The following is an 18,644-nucleotide window of genomic DNA, read 5'->3' as shown; positions in this document are numbered from 1 at the left end:
ACCAACAGATGGTTTCTCTTCTAATGCTGACCAACACTTAAAAAACATAAATGTTTTCCTTATTGCCTTGAACTCCACCTTCAGTATATAAACCCCAAATCCCATCAAAGCAAACTTTGAGGCTGCCAATTTTTTTTTTTTTTTTAATGAGCCTATGAAAGTTTTGCAAGAGTCGGACCCAACTTAGCAAGTAAACCACCACATGAAAGTTTCAGGCTTGAATGCAGTTCAGACTCTCTCATCAGGCAGAAAACAGTGGCGAGGGTGGTTAGGAGCTTCATGAGGTTACATAGCTGGGCAGCTGCAGAAATGGCCTAAAATTCAGAACTCTGTACTGACCAAGCATTCTTCTTTTCACTGCTTTCCCCTCCTATTGAGTAGCTGCTGGCTTCAGAGTACCACTTACTAATGATTTGTTTCTTAAGAGACATGGAACAATGCCTACTTTGGTCTCAGAACCCTGAGGGCCAGAAATTTAAGGGTTTTTGAGAATATATTTCTTTCTATGTTTTCTTCATTCTCTCCTTCTCTTCCACTATGTCCTTTCTATCCTCCCTTATTTTAAATTCTTTTTTTTTAACCCCCCAGGCAGTTGGAGCCTTGGGTGTGGCTGATAACTAATTCCTAAATATTGCTTATCTAACTTTCAAATTAAACTGTTTCCTTCTGCTGGTGGAGGGCTGATAGTTGTGTCACAAGGTCTCACCTCAGGAGGCTTATCCCTTCCTCCATCCAGCTAGCTAAGTGTCTGGCAGGGGTGGAGATGTGTGCCCTTGTCTTTTCCCCTCAGCTTTATTAAGATAGAATGACATGTAACCTTGTGTAAGGGTAAGGTATACAGTGTGGTGGTTTGGTACATGTGTGTATAGAGTGGTTTTTTATAGAATATTTAGTCTAATGATAAGAATTATCCAAATGAGAATTTTGATTTCTTATAAATGCACTTTAAAACTTCTCAGGGTTCACGGATCTGTTTGACTCACTAATGAAGAAATAACTCAATCACTGTTCTTATGGAGTACAGTTTTACATATAGTTTTAGGAACCCCATAGATTCAAAGTTAAAGAACTCCTATTATATAACTTGGGCTACTCTCAAGGACATATGAACCAGTTTTTCTAGAAAAAAGCTTGAGAATTTCCTCCTTTTCTCCAAAGTACATTTTAAGGGATTGAATAAGAAGTGGTTAACTTCTCAAATGCCTTACAGAGAGTTCACATCTGCTGATCCATTAGTCACCATTGACTAATATCTATCTTGGTGACACGCTTGCTGAAAGTTTTTTTTTTTTTCCCATTTACTTTTATTAGTTGGAGGCTAATTACTTTACAATATTGTCGTGGTTTTTGCCATACATTGATATGAATCAGCCATGGATTTACATGTGTTCCCCATCCTGATCCCCCCAACCTGGAAGTTTTAAAAGGTGGTTGGGTGGTATTGAATTAGAGAGTTAGAAATTTGTTAATGTCTTGGTAGAAATTTTATATCCTCTTAATATTCTTAAAATTAATAACCCTGTTAGGTATTGTTTGAGCCCTCAAAAAAAAAAAAAGGACTGTCATTTTGTGGTCAAAGTCAGGGCAGAGATTAGCCTCTTTTATTGGTGCTAAACTATCTCTGATGTGTCTAGTTAAAAATAAGAGGGAGGAGAAGGCCAAATTGCCGTTGTCACTTTCAACCCTTCCAAAGACAAAAAAGCTTCCCAGGTGGCACTAGTGGTAAAGAATCCGCCTGCCAATGCAGATGATGCAAGAGATGTGGGTTCGATCCTTAGGTTGGGAAGATGTCCTGGAGGAGGAAATGGCACCCCATTCCCCCATTCCAATACTCTTGCCTGGAAAATTCCATGGGCAGAGGAGCCTGGTGGGCTGTAGTCCATGGGGCTGCAAAGAATTGGACATGGCTGAGGGACAGCGTGCACACAAGAGACAAAAAGAACCTGTAGACAGTCCATGCAGGGCTTGTAACACAGTGTCCAGAGCAGGGTCCTGAGCCCCCCCTCCACGAGCTGGAGATAGAAACATCCTCTCTGCACCGGCTCCTCTCATCCCAGCCAGCTCCTCCACTCCCCACTTATCTGAAGTTCACATTCTCTTCATTTCATTTCTCCATCTCTGGGGAAATTTCACCCAGGCTATAATTCCGGCTGCTCGGGATGAATTTCTGGCTAGTCAAGATAAAATTCTTTTCCTAATTCACAAGTTTCTTCTGGGGAGCTTCTAGTGACTAATGGGTACCTTTTTGTTAAAAACGTTTTTCTTACCATTATCTAGAATTATATGATTTGTGTGCCTTCCCTCCCACCTAGAATGAGAGCCTGCTGAAAGCAGGGGTCTCATCGGTCTCACTCGCCACGATATTCCTGTAACGCAGGTCAGTGCCCAGTGCCTGCTTCCTGCAGGTGCTCAGTAGATATTTGAATGAATCAATGAATGAATATCTTTCCCACAAACTCCTCAAGGGCACTGATGGGGCACGGCGGCAGACACACACAGAATTTTATTAAAAGTGGTCAGCCTGTCAAGCAGAACCCAGGCACTTAGCCTCCTAAGAGCATGGCCTTGTGGTTTGCTTCCACTTTAGAACTTTCTGTGGTCACAGAGAAGCCACACAGAACTTCCTGTGCTCCACTCTGGCCAGTAAGAGAAACGTTCCTTTCTGTCGGAGTCTTCAGCAGAGCAGCCAAGCGGTTTGGCCCTGGAGCCAGACTTCCTAGGTCACATCTTCCTGGCTGTGTTACTGGCAGCTTCCTGTGCCTTTACACGCCCTGGTTGATTCATCTGTAAATTGAGGCCAGCAGTAGCCCTTGTTTGGTAGGGTTATTTTGAGAATTAAATGAGTTGTCATAAGTAGTGTTAAGAACCATTCTAGCACATAGATGCTCAGTTAATGTTGGCAGGATAAATGAGGATGGTAGTAGTTGTGGTGGGGGCAGTGGTTGTATTTGGCCAATAATGTCATAGCGTGAGTTTGTCCTTTGTACTCGGCTTTCACCTAATCCTTCCATTTTATTACATGTTTCATCATTGCTTTCTTAAAATGTAAGAACTGAGTCATCTCTTAAAAATAAAATTTTAAATGTTCACATTAAGTAATTTTTTTAAAAGATAGCATTTTAAGAAACACACTTTGATTTCTTTATTAATTATTTATAATTTTATGCAAAGGTTATTGTCACGGGGATACTGAATAGGTTTTTCTGCTCCAGAATCTATACAAGTAAGTTTCATCTCTTTGGAGTGTTTCTATAATACTGTCATTCATATCTGAATCTTCCTCACATATTTTCTAAAGGAAAAGATTAGTACGTTATTACAAAATCAAGCTGAACTGCTCAGTGTGGGAGATATTTCCTTTCAAGTTTATTTCTTTGAATTTTTAAAGACTATTTCACATAGAATTTAATTATGCATCTCTGTCCTTTTTAAAATATGGTGAATTCATAAACTCTAGATTGAAAGTTTCTGTTAGGAAGAATTATTTTTAGGCCAGCCTTAAGAACAGGAGTTGGGAGGAGGGGATGGTGAGAGAACAAAAAGAAAAGCTTTCAATTATAATCCACACCCTTACTTAGTTGAAGACTTTCATAGTAATCTGGGCGGAGAGGGAAACTACAAATAAAATTGAAACATAATTGGTCTGTGACCTAAATCTGTCTTTTTTTGGGTTTTGTTATTGCTAAAGTATTAATGGCAGAATTAGTATTCATAGTTTCCTGATAGTTTTCACTTTCTTTTTGATCTTCTGCTCTTCTGTCTCCATTTTAAAAAGGCACTTAAGGCAGAAAAGCAACCTTGGGAAGGATCTTAAAGGGAAAGAGAATACAAAAGCAGTAGACAAGATGTTTGAGAATTTTCTCATTTTGTTTTTTAATGGGGTGTGTGGATAGTAGGTGTGTCCATGAAGGAACTTCAGTTTTGTATCACTGAGTTGTCCTATTTTCAGTCCATTGAAGCTCTCTGGCCTCCCCTTATCCAGGAAGTCACAGATTTGGGGAATCTGTTCTCCTGTTGATGATAAAGATAGTCACTCAGTCGTGTCCAACATTTTGTGACCCCATGGACACATTTTGTAGCCTACCAGGCTCCCCTATACATGGAATTCTCCAGACAAGAATACTAGAGTCGGTTGTTATTTCCTTCTCCAGGGGGTCTTCCCGACCCAGGGATCGAACCCAGGTCTCTCACATTGCAGGCTGATTCTTTACCAACTGAGCCACCAGTGAAGCCCCTATTGATGATAGCATTCAATTTTAATTCTTAAGATACCAGTCCTTTTCTTACAAAGAGCTTCACTGCAGGGTTGGTAAGATGAGTAATAGAGACTGTCTTGGGTCATATGGATAATACCAGAAAATGACAGAAATAGAGAATACTTTAAAAAAAAAAAAGCATAAGATATTTGACTTGGAAGCAGTGCAGACCTAGAACAGGTACCATAAAAGTAAATCATTTAAAGAATAAAAGGTTAAGAGAAACTTGGTTAGTCTATATAGTATATTGTGATCTTTTTTAATGGTTTATTAATGTCATTCATTGTGTTATTTTCAGTTGGAAAGATGTTGGTAGCAGAACATGATTCTGCTGCATGCTGTGGTATCATTTAATGCATATAGCCTGAGTTGCGTGTCATGGCAGAGTTGACTGTGATTGTCAGGAGCCTTCCACAAGAATAATCTTTCTTATGCTCTCCAGGTTTTCACCTGATGGCAGGCTAATTGTATCATGCAGTGAGGATAAAACTATCAAAATCTGGGATACCACAAATAAGCAGTGTGTCAACAACTTCTCAGATTTTGTAGGGTAAGTCCATTTCTCTTTTTGAATTTTTATGGGTTAGTATGCTAAGGAGACATTTAATTGTTTACAATTCAAGTAAAGAAAGAGAAATTGAAATATGAGACCATCTTATTCCTCCCTCCCAGGTTTGCAAATTTTGTGGCTTTTAACCCTAATGGTACATGCATAGCTTCAGCAGGTTCTGACCATACTGTGAAAATCTGGGATATAAGAGTGAACAAGTTACTCCAGCATTATCAAGGTAAGGATTCCCATAACAGAACTGAATTGTACAGTGAGCTTCTCTTACGCTGGCAGAAACTATTCTCAGTGTGGCTTGGCCCTGTTACTGAGTGTGATGGACTGCTCAGAGAAAAGTTAGCCGCCATCAGCAGCATGGTCCAAGGAGCTGGGGTAGGTGCCAGCCTGCAGAGGGAGGTGGATGGACCTTAAAAATGATGCCAGAGCTGTTAAAAAAAAAAAAAAAGGAAAAAGAAAATAAAAAAGTTACTATAAGATTTTCAGACTTTGGTTATCTGCTTTGTATAAGAATCCAGGATTAAAATTGACTCAGAAGGAGATACCTGAGCACAAATAGGTGTTATAACTGGCAGAAAACAACATCCTACTGTGCCTGTCTATTGAAGTTAAAAGAGAAATGAATTGATTTCTTAATGTGTATTAGATTTATATTAAATCCAAATTTCCATTCCTTAATAAACATAATGTAGCAGACACTGTGCTAAGTTCTCACATCAGCCCTCAGAGGTATTACTGTTACCTCCACTTTAAAGGCAAGGAAATTGAGGCTGAAAGAGCCTATGTAACTTGCTAAAATATTGCTCGGACTGACATAGGTCTTTTCTGTTTACAAAGTACGCTTTTACAAAGTACAGTGATTAACAAACTTTTGATCGCTATGTTATACTGCCTCCTGTTGGAAGGAAGGTGTCCAGAAATGAATTCTCAAACTGGCACGGGGCTGCCCTTCTCCAAAGACATCTCCATACTCTTCGCCTTGTCCCAAGCAACTAACTGGTTATTAAATTTAGTTTAAGGCTAGGATGTATACGTTACGTGAACTGGTGGTAGATAATGGTTATTTATATTGGCACTATATCCAAAGATTTTATAGTTAGGTAGTTAATAAGACCATCTTTCCTCGACAGATTCTCATTTGTAAAGTTTTTCTGTCTCATGAACTGGAAGCTTAAGCTGTTTGATGCCGCACTACTTATTTGTCTTAGTGAGCTATGTAGAGTTTTGGTGCTATGGAGACATTACCTCTAATTGATTCTTGCTTTCAACCTAATATTGCTAGTATGGTAAAGGGGCATCTTTAGAATTAAGAATTATTCTCTGAATTTTTTGCTTTTATTTTCCACAAATCAGTTCACAGCGGTGGAGTTAATTGTCTGTCGTTCCATCCTTCGGGTAACTATCTCATCACTGCTTCTTCAGATGGTACGCTGAAGATCCTGGACCTCTTAGAAGGAAGGCTTATATACACACTTCAAGGACATACGGTGTGAACCCTAAGATATTTGCTTTAGCTCTGATCCACCTTATTATATGGCTGTATTACTTTCCCAAGTGTACTACACATGGCTGCTATTACAAATTTTTTTTGTTTTTTTTTTGCTTGCAAGGCTGTGTTTTCATTCTCTGGAAGCAGCTCTTCGAAATATTATTGTAGTTCTTGTCAAAATCAATGTGTATCTTTCAATGGCCGGTAACGTAACCCTCCATGGCTGTCTTCCTCAGTATGTAGTATGGGTCTGACTGGTTAAATGGTGACAGATACGTGTTTTTCTGACTTCTGCTCTTTCCCCTCACATGCCAGCTCTGACCCTCTCAGCCTCCCCACTCTTTCACTCTCGTCTTCCACTAAATTGATGGGTGAGTTTAGAAGGAGAAACTTGACAAGTCGAGCCTAATGCCCTCAGCTCTTAGGAGCCTGTGCTCATGGCTTTCCTCTGGCATTTCTTGTGGGGAGGCCAGCCCTTGTCCAGTCTTGCCTGTGACGGGGTACTCAAGTGTGACTCATTCTGGGTTTCAGGTCTAGAAAGCCTGTTTGCCCACAGATGAAGCCATGTTCTCTCTTTCCAAGCCCTCATCAGTAAGAAAGATAGTATTTCTTTGTCTTATTTTTTAGTTAGTTTAGAAATTCAGTGGGGAAACGGGGTGCTGTTTATGGAGCCTGTTCACTCAGACACACATGCACATACTGATGTATAATATTCCAAAGGAAAACTTTTTTAAGTGTAAAAACTATTCTTCTTTTCTGGGTAAATGTTCAAACTTCTCTAAATTTTTTAGAATACATCCCCCCCCTTTTTTTTTAAATAAGATGTACTAGGTACTTCCTTTTAACCAAATATAAGCGATTTATATCCAGAAATAGAATGGGCTTTGTGGTCTAGGGGAGAAGTTTTCTTTTTCTGTCTTCTTGTATCCTGCTGGACTTCCTGCTTGCTTTATCATTTGTTTCACAGCTGTGTTAGAGGGAAGCAGAAACAGACAATTAACCAGCTCAGATATATGTGTACCCATGGATTTGGGCTGGATTAACAACCAATAAACGTGGCCATGGATTAAAATATCCGTGGAAGAAGGACTGAGTACTGGAAAAAAAGGTAAATAAAATAATTTAGGAGAAAAGCACTATACACGAAGATGGAAATTTTCAGTCTGGAGGTGAAGGTATTTATGAGGTGTTAACCTGAGACTGTGGGCTGGTCTACGTGAAAGATATAAGAGGCTTTTCCCCATAAATTTTCATGTATAGATTCCGTTCAGTTCAGTTGCTCAGTTGTGTTTGGCTCTTTGCAAACCCATGGACTGCAACACCCCAGGCTTCCTTGTCCATCACAAACTCCTGGAGCTTACTCAGACTCATGTCCATTGAGTCAGTGATGCCATCCAACCATTTCATCCTCTGTCATCCCCTTCTCCTCCTGCCCTCAATCTTTCCCAGCATCAGGATCTTTTCCAGTGAGTCACATCTTCGCATCAGGTGGCCAAAGTATTGAAGTTTCAGCTTCAGCATCAGTCCTTCCAATGAACACCCAGGACTGATCTCCTTTAGGATGGACTGGTTGGATCTCCTTGCAGTCCAAGGGACCCTCAAGAGTCTTCTCCAACACCACAGTTCAAAAGCATCAGTTCTTCGGTGCTCAGCTTTCTTTATAGTCCAATTCTCACATCCATACGTGACTACTGGAAAAACCATAGCTTTGACTAGACGGACCTGTGTTGGCAAAGTAATTTCTCTGCTTTTTAATAAACTGTCTAGGTTGGACATAGCTTTTCTTCCAAAGAGCAAGCATCTTTTAATTTCATGGCTGCAGTCACCATCTGCTGTAATTTTGGAGCCCCCGCAAAATAAAGTTTCTCACTGTTTCCATTGTATGGAATGGAACTTATTACTGACTTATTAAAAAACAAACAGTATACTAGCATTTCTGAGATGAGAAATGAATCCTCTTGACTAAAAGCTGACCCAGAGGTCATTCTGTGACTGTGCCAAGAGCCGTCCAGCGCCGCAGCCGTTGCTTACCACGCTCACTTTCCTGTTACCTCCCACCCTGATAACTGCAGTATACTTCCTAAGTGGCTTCCAACTGTTCGTTCAAACTCCAGCTCATCATTCTCACAGCCGTGGTATCAGTTGTCAGCAGTCCCAGCTCTTCTCCTCTCTGTGTCCTGCTCTGAGAACTTTACGTGGCTCGCTGTTGCCCCCGTGAAGAACTCGGTGAAGCATGTGGGGCTCAGGAAGTGACTTCTCTTCCTACAGCCTCATTCCCATCACCTACAGGGTTATCATTCAGCTTCTGCTAGTGGTTTGTTGAATAAGATTCCAAAGCCAGAAAATTTTAACAGCAGAAATTCTTACTGACCTATGCACAAACTTCTTTAAAGGGAAGAAAACTGTATTTTCTCATTTTTATTAGTATCTCTTTCTCAGTATTGTTTATAGATGTCTTCAGATAACTGAGTTGATGCTTTGATTCTCTTTGCCTGCCTTGGTTGCTAGCAGCTGAATATGTCCTCAGACATATTGCATAAATAGTCTGCACAAATTAGGATGAAAAATTAATACTCACAGCCTTCTTGGCCACGGAAACACATTATCAAATGCTTTTTTTCCTTTTATCTCCCTTTATTTCTTAGGGGCCTGTCTTCACTGTTTCATTTTCAAAAGGTGGAGAGCTGTTTACATCAGGAGGTGCAGATGCACAGGTTTGTAAAGCTCTCTGCTCCCTCTTTGTTTTGATTAGGGGAAATGGAATCTGAGACCTCAACTGAGATTTTTACAACCAGCTAGTTTGTCTATTTCAGATGATTATGAATGAATTTATATTTTAGTTAGTGCCAGGGAATCTGCTATCTCATAGCTGAAATGGTGCCAGTTCTGATCATTTTAGGAATTCAAATAGCAGTTATTTTCTTTTGCTCATCTTTATACTTACTTATACATAAAACTAACACTGAATGCCTAATATTGGTGTGGGCCTTTTCACTTGAATTGTTTCCTAATCTATTGTCTGTGTGTTTTATTTTTCAAATGTTGATTAAACTTCTTGAGTATGGTACATTTAAATTGTGACAAGTCTGTATTTATTTGAAACGACCAAAAGTCACTCAGAGCCACATTTATTGAATAAGGTGGACATAAAGAAAATTCAGAATATGAAATCTCTTCCTATTACCCTTTTAAAAAGTATTGAGATATAATGTTGTGGGAATATATATCTAGCCTTCCTAACTATTTTGAGAGCCTATTCTATATGTTCATTTTTTTAAAATTTCCTTCTTCTACTTGTAGTTGCAAATCAATAACTGCCAACTTGATTAATTTTATAGGTCTTATTATGGAGGACTAACTTTGATGAACTGAATTATAAAGATATTAGTAAAAGAAACCTCAAAAGACTGCACTTTGATTCACCGCCACATCTTCTTGATATCTACCCAAGGACACCACATCCGCATGAGGGAAGAATTGAAACTGTTGAAGTGAGTATTTAATGAGTATTTGCCCTGCCATATGTAAGTGTACACTTTGGGACTATTGGTGAACTATATGCTTGGAATTATACTTAATTATATAAAGCCTAGTCCTCCTTTAAAACAACAGCACTTTAAGAAACAATTATATTCACTAATAAAACTATAAATAGAGTAGTATGTAAAGTGCTAAAGCCTCATATTTGCAGCTTGAAGATTTAGAAATAAAACTTAAAAACTGTGATAATAATAATGGGAAATGAAGAATCAAATCTAAGGCCTCTGACTGTAAAGTCTGAGCTAGTTCATGTTCTCAATGTGTTTAGGAAAGTTGTGTGATAGCTGTCATGAGAACAGCTGAAAGGCAAGAATTTTTTGAGCAATTATTGAAATGGGTATCTTGAAGCAAGTCTTAGGAACAGTAAGAAGAGGTTTAATCATTACACCTAGTAATTGAGACCATTTTACTATTTGCCAACATATATATTCAAGTATATAATTGTCTATTTAGCTGTAAATTTGTCTTTGCTAGATACTTAGCTGGTATTAGTCTATTTCTTTCCATTTTGCATGATTCTTCTTAAGTTCTTTTTTCTCTCAGCAAGAGCTGAAATCAGGAATCACTATTGTCTGTTCATCTGAATTTTTTCCCCCAGTCATTGGCAGAATCTTTCTTTGTTTTCAGAGTAGATGTTTTGAATTTTTAAGATGTTATTCCTGAATGGCAGTTCCCAGCTACTTCGTGATTGTTGTTCATGCTGTGGTTCGACTGCCTTCCAAATGGTTCCTGGGTCTCTCACCCGCCGCCAGCCCTTTAATTTTGGTTTCGCCACTCTTGGTCTTTTGTCTTACCTCAGCTGTTTCTGTTAGTCTCAGGGTTTGTGTGTGTGTGTACACTCAGTTGTAAGTTTCCAGAAAAAAATGATATCTTTGGACAGTTTTCTAGATTTTGTTTAATTTGGCCACATCATTGGGATTTCTTTCCTTGTTTTTCCATGGTAGTGTTTATTTTCAGTTCTTTGCTATAATTTTTGTCCTTTTCAACTTGCCACCATCTTTCCAGAGCTTCTAAATAAAGTATTTTACCATTGTGCTTTACTTCATCTTTGTGCCATTTATTGTATTGTCATTTCCTCACTTTTCTTTCTTTTTTTTAATCAATTATTTCAACATTTATTGTAAAATGTAATAATAGGATAATGTGTTGAAAATAAGAACATTCAGTTCAGTTCAGTTGCTTAGTTGTGTCCGACTCTTTGCGACCCCATGGACTGCAGCATGCCACGCCTCCCTGTCCATCACCAACTCCCAAAATTTACTCAAACTCATGTCCATTGAGTCAGTGTTGCCATCTAACTATCTCATCCTCTGTTGTCCCCTTCTCCTCCTACCTTCAATCTTTTCCAGCATCAGGGTCTTTACCAATGAGTAAGTACTTCACATCAGGTGGCCAAAGGATTGGAGTTTCAGCTTCAGTATCAGTCCTTCCAATGAATATTCAGGACTGATTTCCTTTAGGATGGACTGGTTGGATCTCCTTGCTGTCCAAGAGACTCTCAAGAGTCTTCACCAACACCATAGTTCAAAAGCATCAATTATTCGGCACTCAGCTTTCTTTATAGTCCAACTCTTACATCCATACATGACTACTGGAAAAACCATAGCTTTGACTAGACAGACCTTGTTGGCAAAGTAATGTCTCTTCTTTTTAATATGCTGCCTAGGTTGGTCATAACTTTTCTTCCAAGAAGCAAGTGTCTTTTAATTTCATGGCTGCAGTCACCATCTGCAGTGATTTCGGAGCCCCCCAAAATAAAGTCTGTCACTGTTTCCATTGTTTTCCCATCTAATTTGCTATGAAGTGATGGGACCAGATGCCATGATCTTAGTTTTCTGAATGTTGAGCTTTAAGCTAACTTTTTCACTCTCCTCTTTCACTTTCATCAAGAGGCTGTTTAGTTCTTCTTCGCTTTCTGCCATAAGTGGTGTCATCTGCATATCTGAGGTTATTGCTATTTCTCCCAGCAATCTTGATTCCAGCTTGTGCTTCATCCAGTCCAGCATTTCTCATGATGTACTCTTCTTATAAGTTAATCAAGCAGGGTGACAATATACAGCCTTGACATACTCCTTTCCCAGCTTGGAACCAGTCTGTTGTTCCATGTCCAGTTCTAACTGTTGCTTCTTAACCTGCATACAGATTTCTCAGGAGGCAGGTCAGAACATTAAGTAAATGTAATATCATTCGCTTTATTTTGGTTATTATATATTCCTAGACTCTACAAATATTTATTAAGTTCATACTATGTGTAAATGCATAGTGGTATATGTTTTAGATCTTCAAAATGGATTGTAAAAAGTTCCATTTTCACCAGTATGATTAAATGGATACCTCCCACTAAAAACAACTACGAATGCTTGATAAACTGTAGTCATCTATGTATTTACATGAGGGTGGCTCATGGAATTTTATTCTACGCAATAGATTGTATTCCATTGAAATCATCATTCCTTTTTAAAATACACTTTATACGTTTCTAACTGGAGGATCATTGCTTTACAGTGTTGTGTTGGTTTCTGCGATACAGCAGCGTGACTCAGCCTCCCTCCTACTTCCCTCATCCCACCCCTCCAGGTTGTCCCGGAGCACCAAGCTGAACTTCCCACTGGCTGTTTTGCACATGGTACTGTGTATATGTCAGTGCTGCTCTTATCTCTGCACCTCCTCTTCTCCTTCCCCACCTATATCCACCAGTCTGTTCTCTATGTCAGCATCTCTATTTTTTCCCTGAAAATAAGTTCATCAGTACCACTTTTCTAGATTCCATTTATGTATGTTAACGTATGATATTTGTTTTTCTCTTGCTGAGACTTTACTCTGTACAACAGGCGCTTAGGTTCATCCACCTCACTCAATTCATTCCTTTTATGGCTGAATAATATTCCATCGTGGATATGTACCACAGCTTCTTTGTTGATTCATCTGTTGATGGACATCTAGCTTGCTTCAGTGTCCCGGCTATTATAAATAGTGCTGCCATGAACACTGGGGTACATGTGTCTTTTTGAATTATGGTTTTCTCAGAGTAGATGCCCAGCAGTAGAATTGCTGGGTCATATGGTAGTTTTATTCCTCATTTTTTAAGGCATCTTCATACTGCTCTCCATAGTGACTGTATCAATTTACATACCCATCAACATTGCAGGAAGATTTCCTTTTCTCCACATCCTCTCTAGCATTTACTGTTTGTAGATTTTTTGATGATGGCCATTCTGACCATCATGAGGTGATACCTCAATGTAATTTTGATTTGCATTTCTCTAATAATGGGCAATGTTGAACATCTTTTCATGTGTTTGTTGGCCATCTTTGGAGAAATGGCTTCTTTGGAGAAATGTTTGTTTAGGTGTTCCACCTGTTTTTTGACTGGGTTGTTTTTCTGATATTGAGCTGCTATAACTGTTATTTTGGAGATTAATCTTTTGTCAGTTGCTTTGTTTGCAATTATTTTCTCTTTTGAGGGTTGTATTTTCAGGATTGTTTCCTTAATTCTCTTTCTGACTTTTTGTTGTTAATGTATAGGAATGCAAGGGATTTCTGTGTATTAATTTTGTATCCTGAGACTTTACTAAATTCATTGATTAGTTCTAGTAATTTTCTGGTGGCATCTTTAGAGTGTTCTGTGTATGTATCATGTTATTTGCAAACAGTGGGAGTTTTACTTCTTTACCAGTCTGGATTCCTTTTATTTCTTTTTTTTTCTTTTTCTGTGATTGCCATGGCTAGGACTTCCAAAACAATACTAAATAATAGTGGCAAGAGTGGGCATCCTTGTCTTGTTCTTGATCTTAGAAGAAATGCTTTCACTCTTTCACCATTAAGAATGTTTGCTCTGGGTTTGTCATATATGGCCTTTATTATGTTGAGGTAGGTTCCTTCTATGCCTACTTTCTGGAGAGTTTTTATCATAAATGGTTATTGAATCTTGTTGGAACTTTTCCTACATCTATTGAAATGATCATATTATTTTTATATTTCAATTTTTTAATACAGTGTATCACATTGATTGATTTGTGTATGTTAAAGAATCCTTGCATCCCTGGGATAAACCTCACTTGATCATGGTGTATGATCCTTTTAATGTGTCTGGATTCTGTTTGCTAGTTTTTTGTTGAGGCTGGTTGTTCATCAGAGATATTGGCCCATAATTTTCTTTTTGTGAGATATCTTCAGTATTGATATCAGGGTGATGATGGCTTCTTATAATAAGTTTGGGAGTTTTCCTCCCTCTTTTGGAAGAGTTTGAGAAGGATAGGTATTAGCACTTCTCTAATATTTGACAGAATTTGCTTGTGAAGACATCTGGCCCTAGGCTTCTGTTTGTTGGAAGATTTTTTTTTATCACAGTTTCCATTTCAGTGCTTGTGATTGGTCTCTTCATATTTTCTATTTCTTCCTGGTTGAGTCTTGGAAGGTTTTACTTTTCTGAGAATTTGTCCATTTCTTCCAGGTTGTCCATTTTATTGGCATATACTCACTTCTAGTAGTCTCTTGTCTGTTATGATCCTTTGTATTTCTGGTTGTCTGTTGTAACTTCTCTGTTTTCATTTCTAATTTTATTGAATTAAGTCATCTTTTTTTCTTGATGAGTCTGGTTAAAGATTTATCTGTTTATTTTTTATTTAAAGTTTATCTTTTCAAAGGATGAACTTTTTAGTTTTATTCATCTTTGCATTTGTTTTATTTGTCTCTATTTCATTTATTTCTACTCTGATCTTTGTGTTTCTGTCCTTCTACTAACTTTGGAGTTTTTGTTCTTCTTTTTCTAGTTGCTTTAGGTGTAAGATTAGGTTGTTTATTTGATATTTTTCTTGATTTTTGAGGTAGGTTCATATTGCTATGAACTTCCCTCTTAGCACTGTTTTTTACTGCATCCCATAGGTTTTGAGTTGTTGTGTTTTCATTGTCATTTGTTTCTAGGTATTTTTTTATTTCCTCTTTGATTTCTTCACTGACTGACTACTTAAAAACTTACTGTTTAGCCCCTGTGTGTTTTTTACAGTTCTTTTTCTTCCTGTAATGGATATCTAATCTTACTGCATTGTGGTCAGAAAAAAGTGCAATTTTCTTAAATCTACCAAGGCTTAATTTGTGATCCAAGATGTGCTTTATTCTGGAGAATGTTCCATGTGCACTTGAGAAAAAAGTGTATTCTACAGTTTGGGGATGGAAGGTCCTCTAGATATCAATTAGGTCTATCTGGTCCAGTGTGTCATTTAAGACTTGTTTCCTTACTAATTTTCTTTCTGGATGATATGTCCATTGGTGTGAGTGAGGTGTTTAAGTCCCCCACTATTATTGTGTTACTATTTCCACTATTATAGTTAGCATTTGCCTTGTGTACTGAGATGCTCCCGTGTTAGGAGCATATATATTTATAATTGTTAAATTTCCTTCTTGGATTGATCCCTTGATCATTATGTAGTGTCCTTCCTTGTCTCTTGTAATGGTCTTTATTTTAAAGTCTATTTTATCTGATATGAGAATTGCTATACCTGCTTTATTTTGATTTCCATTTGCATGGAATATCTTTTTCCAGCCCCTCACTTTCAGTCTGTATGTGTCTCTAGGTCTGAAGTGGGTCTCTTGCAGACAGTATATATAGAGGTCTTATTTTTGTGTCCATTCAGCCAACCTGTGTCTTTTGGTTGGATTGTTTAATCCATTTACATTTAAGGTAATTATTGACATCTGTGATCCTACTGTTGTTGTTTAGTCACTAAGTCATGTCCAGTTCATTTGTGACCCCATGGACTCCAGCCCACCGGGCTCCCATCCATGGGATTTCCCAGGTAAGAATACTGGAGTGGATTGCCATACCTTCTCCAGTGGATCATCCAACCCAGGGATCAAACCTGCATCTCATGCATTGACAGATGAATTCTTTATCACTAAGCCACCAAGTCCATAATCCTATTACCATTTATTGTTTGGAGTTTGTTTTTGTAGCTCTTTTCTTTCTCTTGTGTTTCCTGTCTAAAGAAGTTTCTTTAGCATTTGTTATAGAGCTGGTTTGGTGGTGCTGAATTCTTTTAACATTTGCTTATCTGTAAAGATCTGATTTTCTGAATCTGAATGAGATCCTTGCTGGAAAGAGTAATCTTGGTTGTAGGGCTTTTCTCCTTTTATCACTTTAAGTATATCCTGCCACTCCTTTCTGGCCTGCAGAATTTCTTCTGAAAGATCAGCTGTTAACCTTATGGCGATTCCCTTGTATGTTATTTGTTGCTTTTTGCTTGCTACTTTTCACATTTTTCTTTGTGGTTAATTTTTGTTAGTTTGATGAATATGTCTTGTCACATTTCTCCTTGGGTTTATCCTGTATGGGACTCTGCATTTCTTGGACTTGATTATTTCTTTTCCGTTCAGGGAAATTTTCACTTACAATCACTTCAAAAATTTTCTCAGACCCTTTTTTTTTCTTTTCTTCAACTAGGCCCCCTATAATTCAAATGTTGGTGAGTTTAATATTGTCCCAGAGGTTTCTTGAGACTATTCTCAATTCTTTTAATTCTTTTTTCTTTATTCTGCTCTTCAGTAGACCATTCTATCTTCCAGCTCACTTACTTATCTGTTCTTCTGCCTCAGTTATTCTATTAATAATTTCTTCCAGAGTATTTTTGGGCTTTCCAGGTGGCATTAGTGGTAAAGAACCTGCTTGCCAATGCAGGAGACAAAAAAGATATGAATTTAATCCTTGGGTTGGGAAGATCCCCTGGAGGAGGGCATGGCAACCCACTCCAGTATTCTTGCCTGAAAAAATCCCATTGACAGAGGAGCCTGGTTGGCTATAATCCACAGGGTTGCAAAGAGTCAGACATGACTGAAGCAACTTAACACACACAGTATTTTTAATTTCAGTAATTATGTTGTTCATCACTATTTATTCTTTATTTCTTCTAGGTCCTTGCTAAATGTGTTTCTAAAAGAATCTTGCATTTTCTCCATTCCATCTTCAAGAGTTTTAGATCGTGTTTACTATCATTACTCTGAATTCTTTTTCAGGTAGTTTGCTTATTATTTCCTCTTTGTTTTTTGCAGCTCCATGGTCTGTTGGTCTTATGGGTTTTTACCTTGTTCCTTCAACTGTGCAATAGTTCTCTGCCTTTTCATTTTGTCTTATTGTGTTTGAGGTCTCCTATCCTCAGGCTACCCTGGTAGCTCAGACGGTAAAGTGTCTGCCTACAATGCGGGAGACCTGGGTTCAATCCCTGGGTTGAGAAGATCTCCTAGAGAAGGAAATGGTAACCCACTCCAGTATTCTTGCCTGAAAAATCCCATGGACAGAGAAGCTTGGTAGGCTACAAGCCATGGGGTCTCAAAGAGTCGGACACGACTGAGCGACTTCACTTTCACTTTCAGTTTATCCTCAGGCTGTAGGGTCATAGTTCTTGCTTCCCGTCTCTGCCCCTGGTGGGTGAGGTTGGTCCAGCGGCTTGTGTAAGCTTCGTGTTGGGAGGGGCTTGTGCCCGCATTCTGGCCAGTGGAGGTGAGTTTTTTCCTGCTGATGGGCAGGGCCGTGTGAGGTGGTGTGTGTTGAGGTATCTATGGGCAGCCTGCCTGCTGCTGCTTGGGACTGTGTTCCTGTCTTGCTTATTCTGTGGGTGAGGCACCCAGCACTGGGTGCTTCAGACAATTGGGTGGTGCTGGGTCTTGGATTTGGATGGAGGCTTTTGTGGGAGTTCTCACTGATAATACTGCTTGGAGTCAGGAGTACTCTTGTGGTCCAGTGTCCTGGACTCAGCACTCCAACCCAGAGGCTAAGGCCCAACTTCTGGTTAATGAACCAAGACACCCCATAAGCCGTTTGTCATGGCAGTAAAGGGGACTTAAAAAAAAAAAACAAAAATGAAATCCAGACAAATGGTAAAAGCAAAATTAGACAAGCAGAAACAAAAACAAAAGAACACATACACACACACATGAAGCTAAAACAGAAAGCAGATTACAGGAGAGCGACCTGACAAACAAAATAAAGCAAAAATTAAATCAACCAGTTAAAAACAAAACTAAAATACAAACCAGAAAGCAGAACCAAAGCAGAGTGCCAGCTGAGGAATAAAGCAAAGGGAAAAAAAGGCAAAAATGGTAAAAGAAAAAAAAATTCAGAAAAGCCAATTTGAAATAGAAATATATATAAAAAGTTTCTGTATATATTAAAACAACATCAACAAAAAGATCCAGAAAGAGCCAAATAAACCCCAAAAAGAAAACAAAAAACACAAAATTTTAAAAAGACAGTGTAGCGGAAAGCCAAAGTAGAACATATATAAAAGAAATAAAAAGTATGATTAAAAAAAAAATCCCCAAAGCCTAAATATAAATAATAATAATAAAAACAACAACCACAGCATCAGAGAAAAAGGAAGGGAAAGAAACCCGAAAAACCCAGAACCAACAGCAGGAGTCTCTGCCCTACTTCAGCTCCCGGACCCCCAGATGCAGGTCTGGTCCTGTGTGCTCCCCTCCTGGTCCTCCTTTCTTTCATCCTTCCCAGTCACGCACAGATCTGTATAGTCCTTTCCTGTGGCCAAGGACTCCTGCTAGTATTCAGCCAGTGTTCTGTGAGAACTGTTGTATCTCTAGATGTACTCCTGATTTAGCTGTGGAGAGAGACGCACTCCACGTCCACTTGCTTTTCCACCATCTTGCTTCTCCCACTTTTATTTCTTTGAAAGAAAGAATATATTGTAATTTCTGATTTACCACATTTTGTTTCAGTTTCTACCATTATAGATGCATTTGTTGACCCCCTGTGATCAAATGAATTCACATCAAGTACATGTGAAAC

The 18,644-nt window shown here is 38.6% G+C and overlaps 1 protein-coding gene across 5 annotated transcripts in view; it reads left to right on the top strand.

Annotated features, from left to right (window-relative positions):
- Positions 1 to 18,644, top strand: part of POC1B (POC1 centriolar protein B) — a 100,022-nt gene that overhangs the window by 37,287 nt on the left and 44,091 nt on the right. For all 5 annotated transcript variants that reach the window (XM_020882466.2, XM_020882468.2, XM_020882467.2 and 2 more), the window contains 5 exons: positions 4,699 to 4,806; positions 4,929 to 5,044; positions 6,175 to 6,308; positions 8,956 to 9,024; positions 9,649 to 9,801. In XM_020882466.2, coding sequence (XP_020738125.1) covers positions 4,699 to 4,806; positions 4,929 to 5,044; positions 6,175 to 6,308; positions 8,956 to 9,024; positions 9,649 to 9,801 — 580 coding nt within the window. The remainder of the gene's footprint in view (positions 1 to 4,698; positions 4,807 to 4,928; positions 5,045 to 6,174; positions 6,309 to 8,955; positions 9,025 to 9,648; positions 9,802 to 18,644) is intronic.

The sequence above is a fragment of the Odocoileus virginianus genome, chromosome 24 (genome assembly GCF_023699985.2).
Source record: "Odocoileus virginianus isolate 20LAN1187 ecotype Illinois chromosome 24, Ovbor_1.2, whole genome shotgun sequence".
Lineage (NCBI taxonomy): Eukaryota > Metazoa > Chordata > Mammalia > Artiodactyla > Cervidae > Odocoileus > Odocoileus virginianus.
This window is presented reverse-complemented; position numbering and strand designations above follow the sequence as displayed.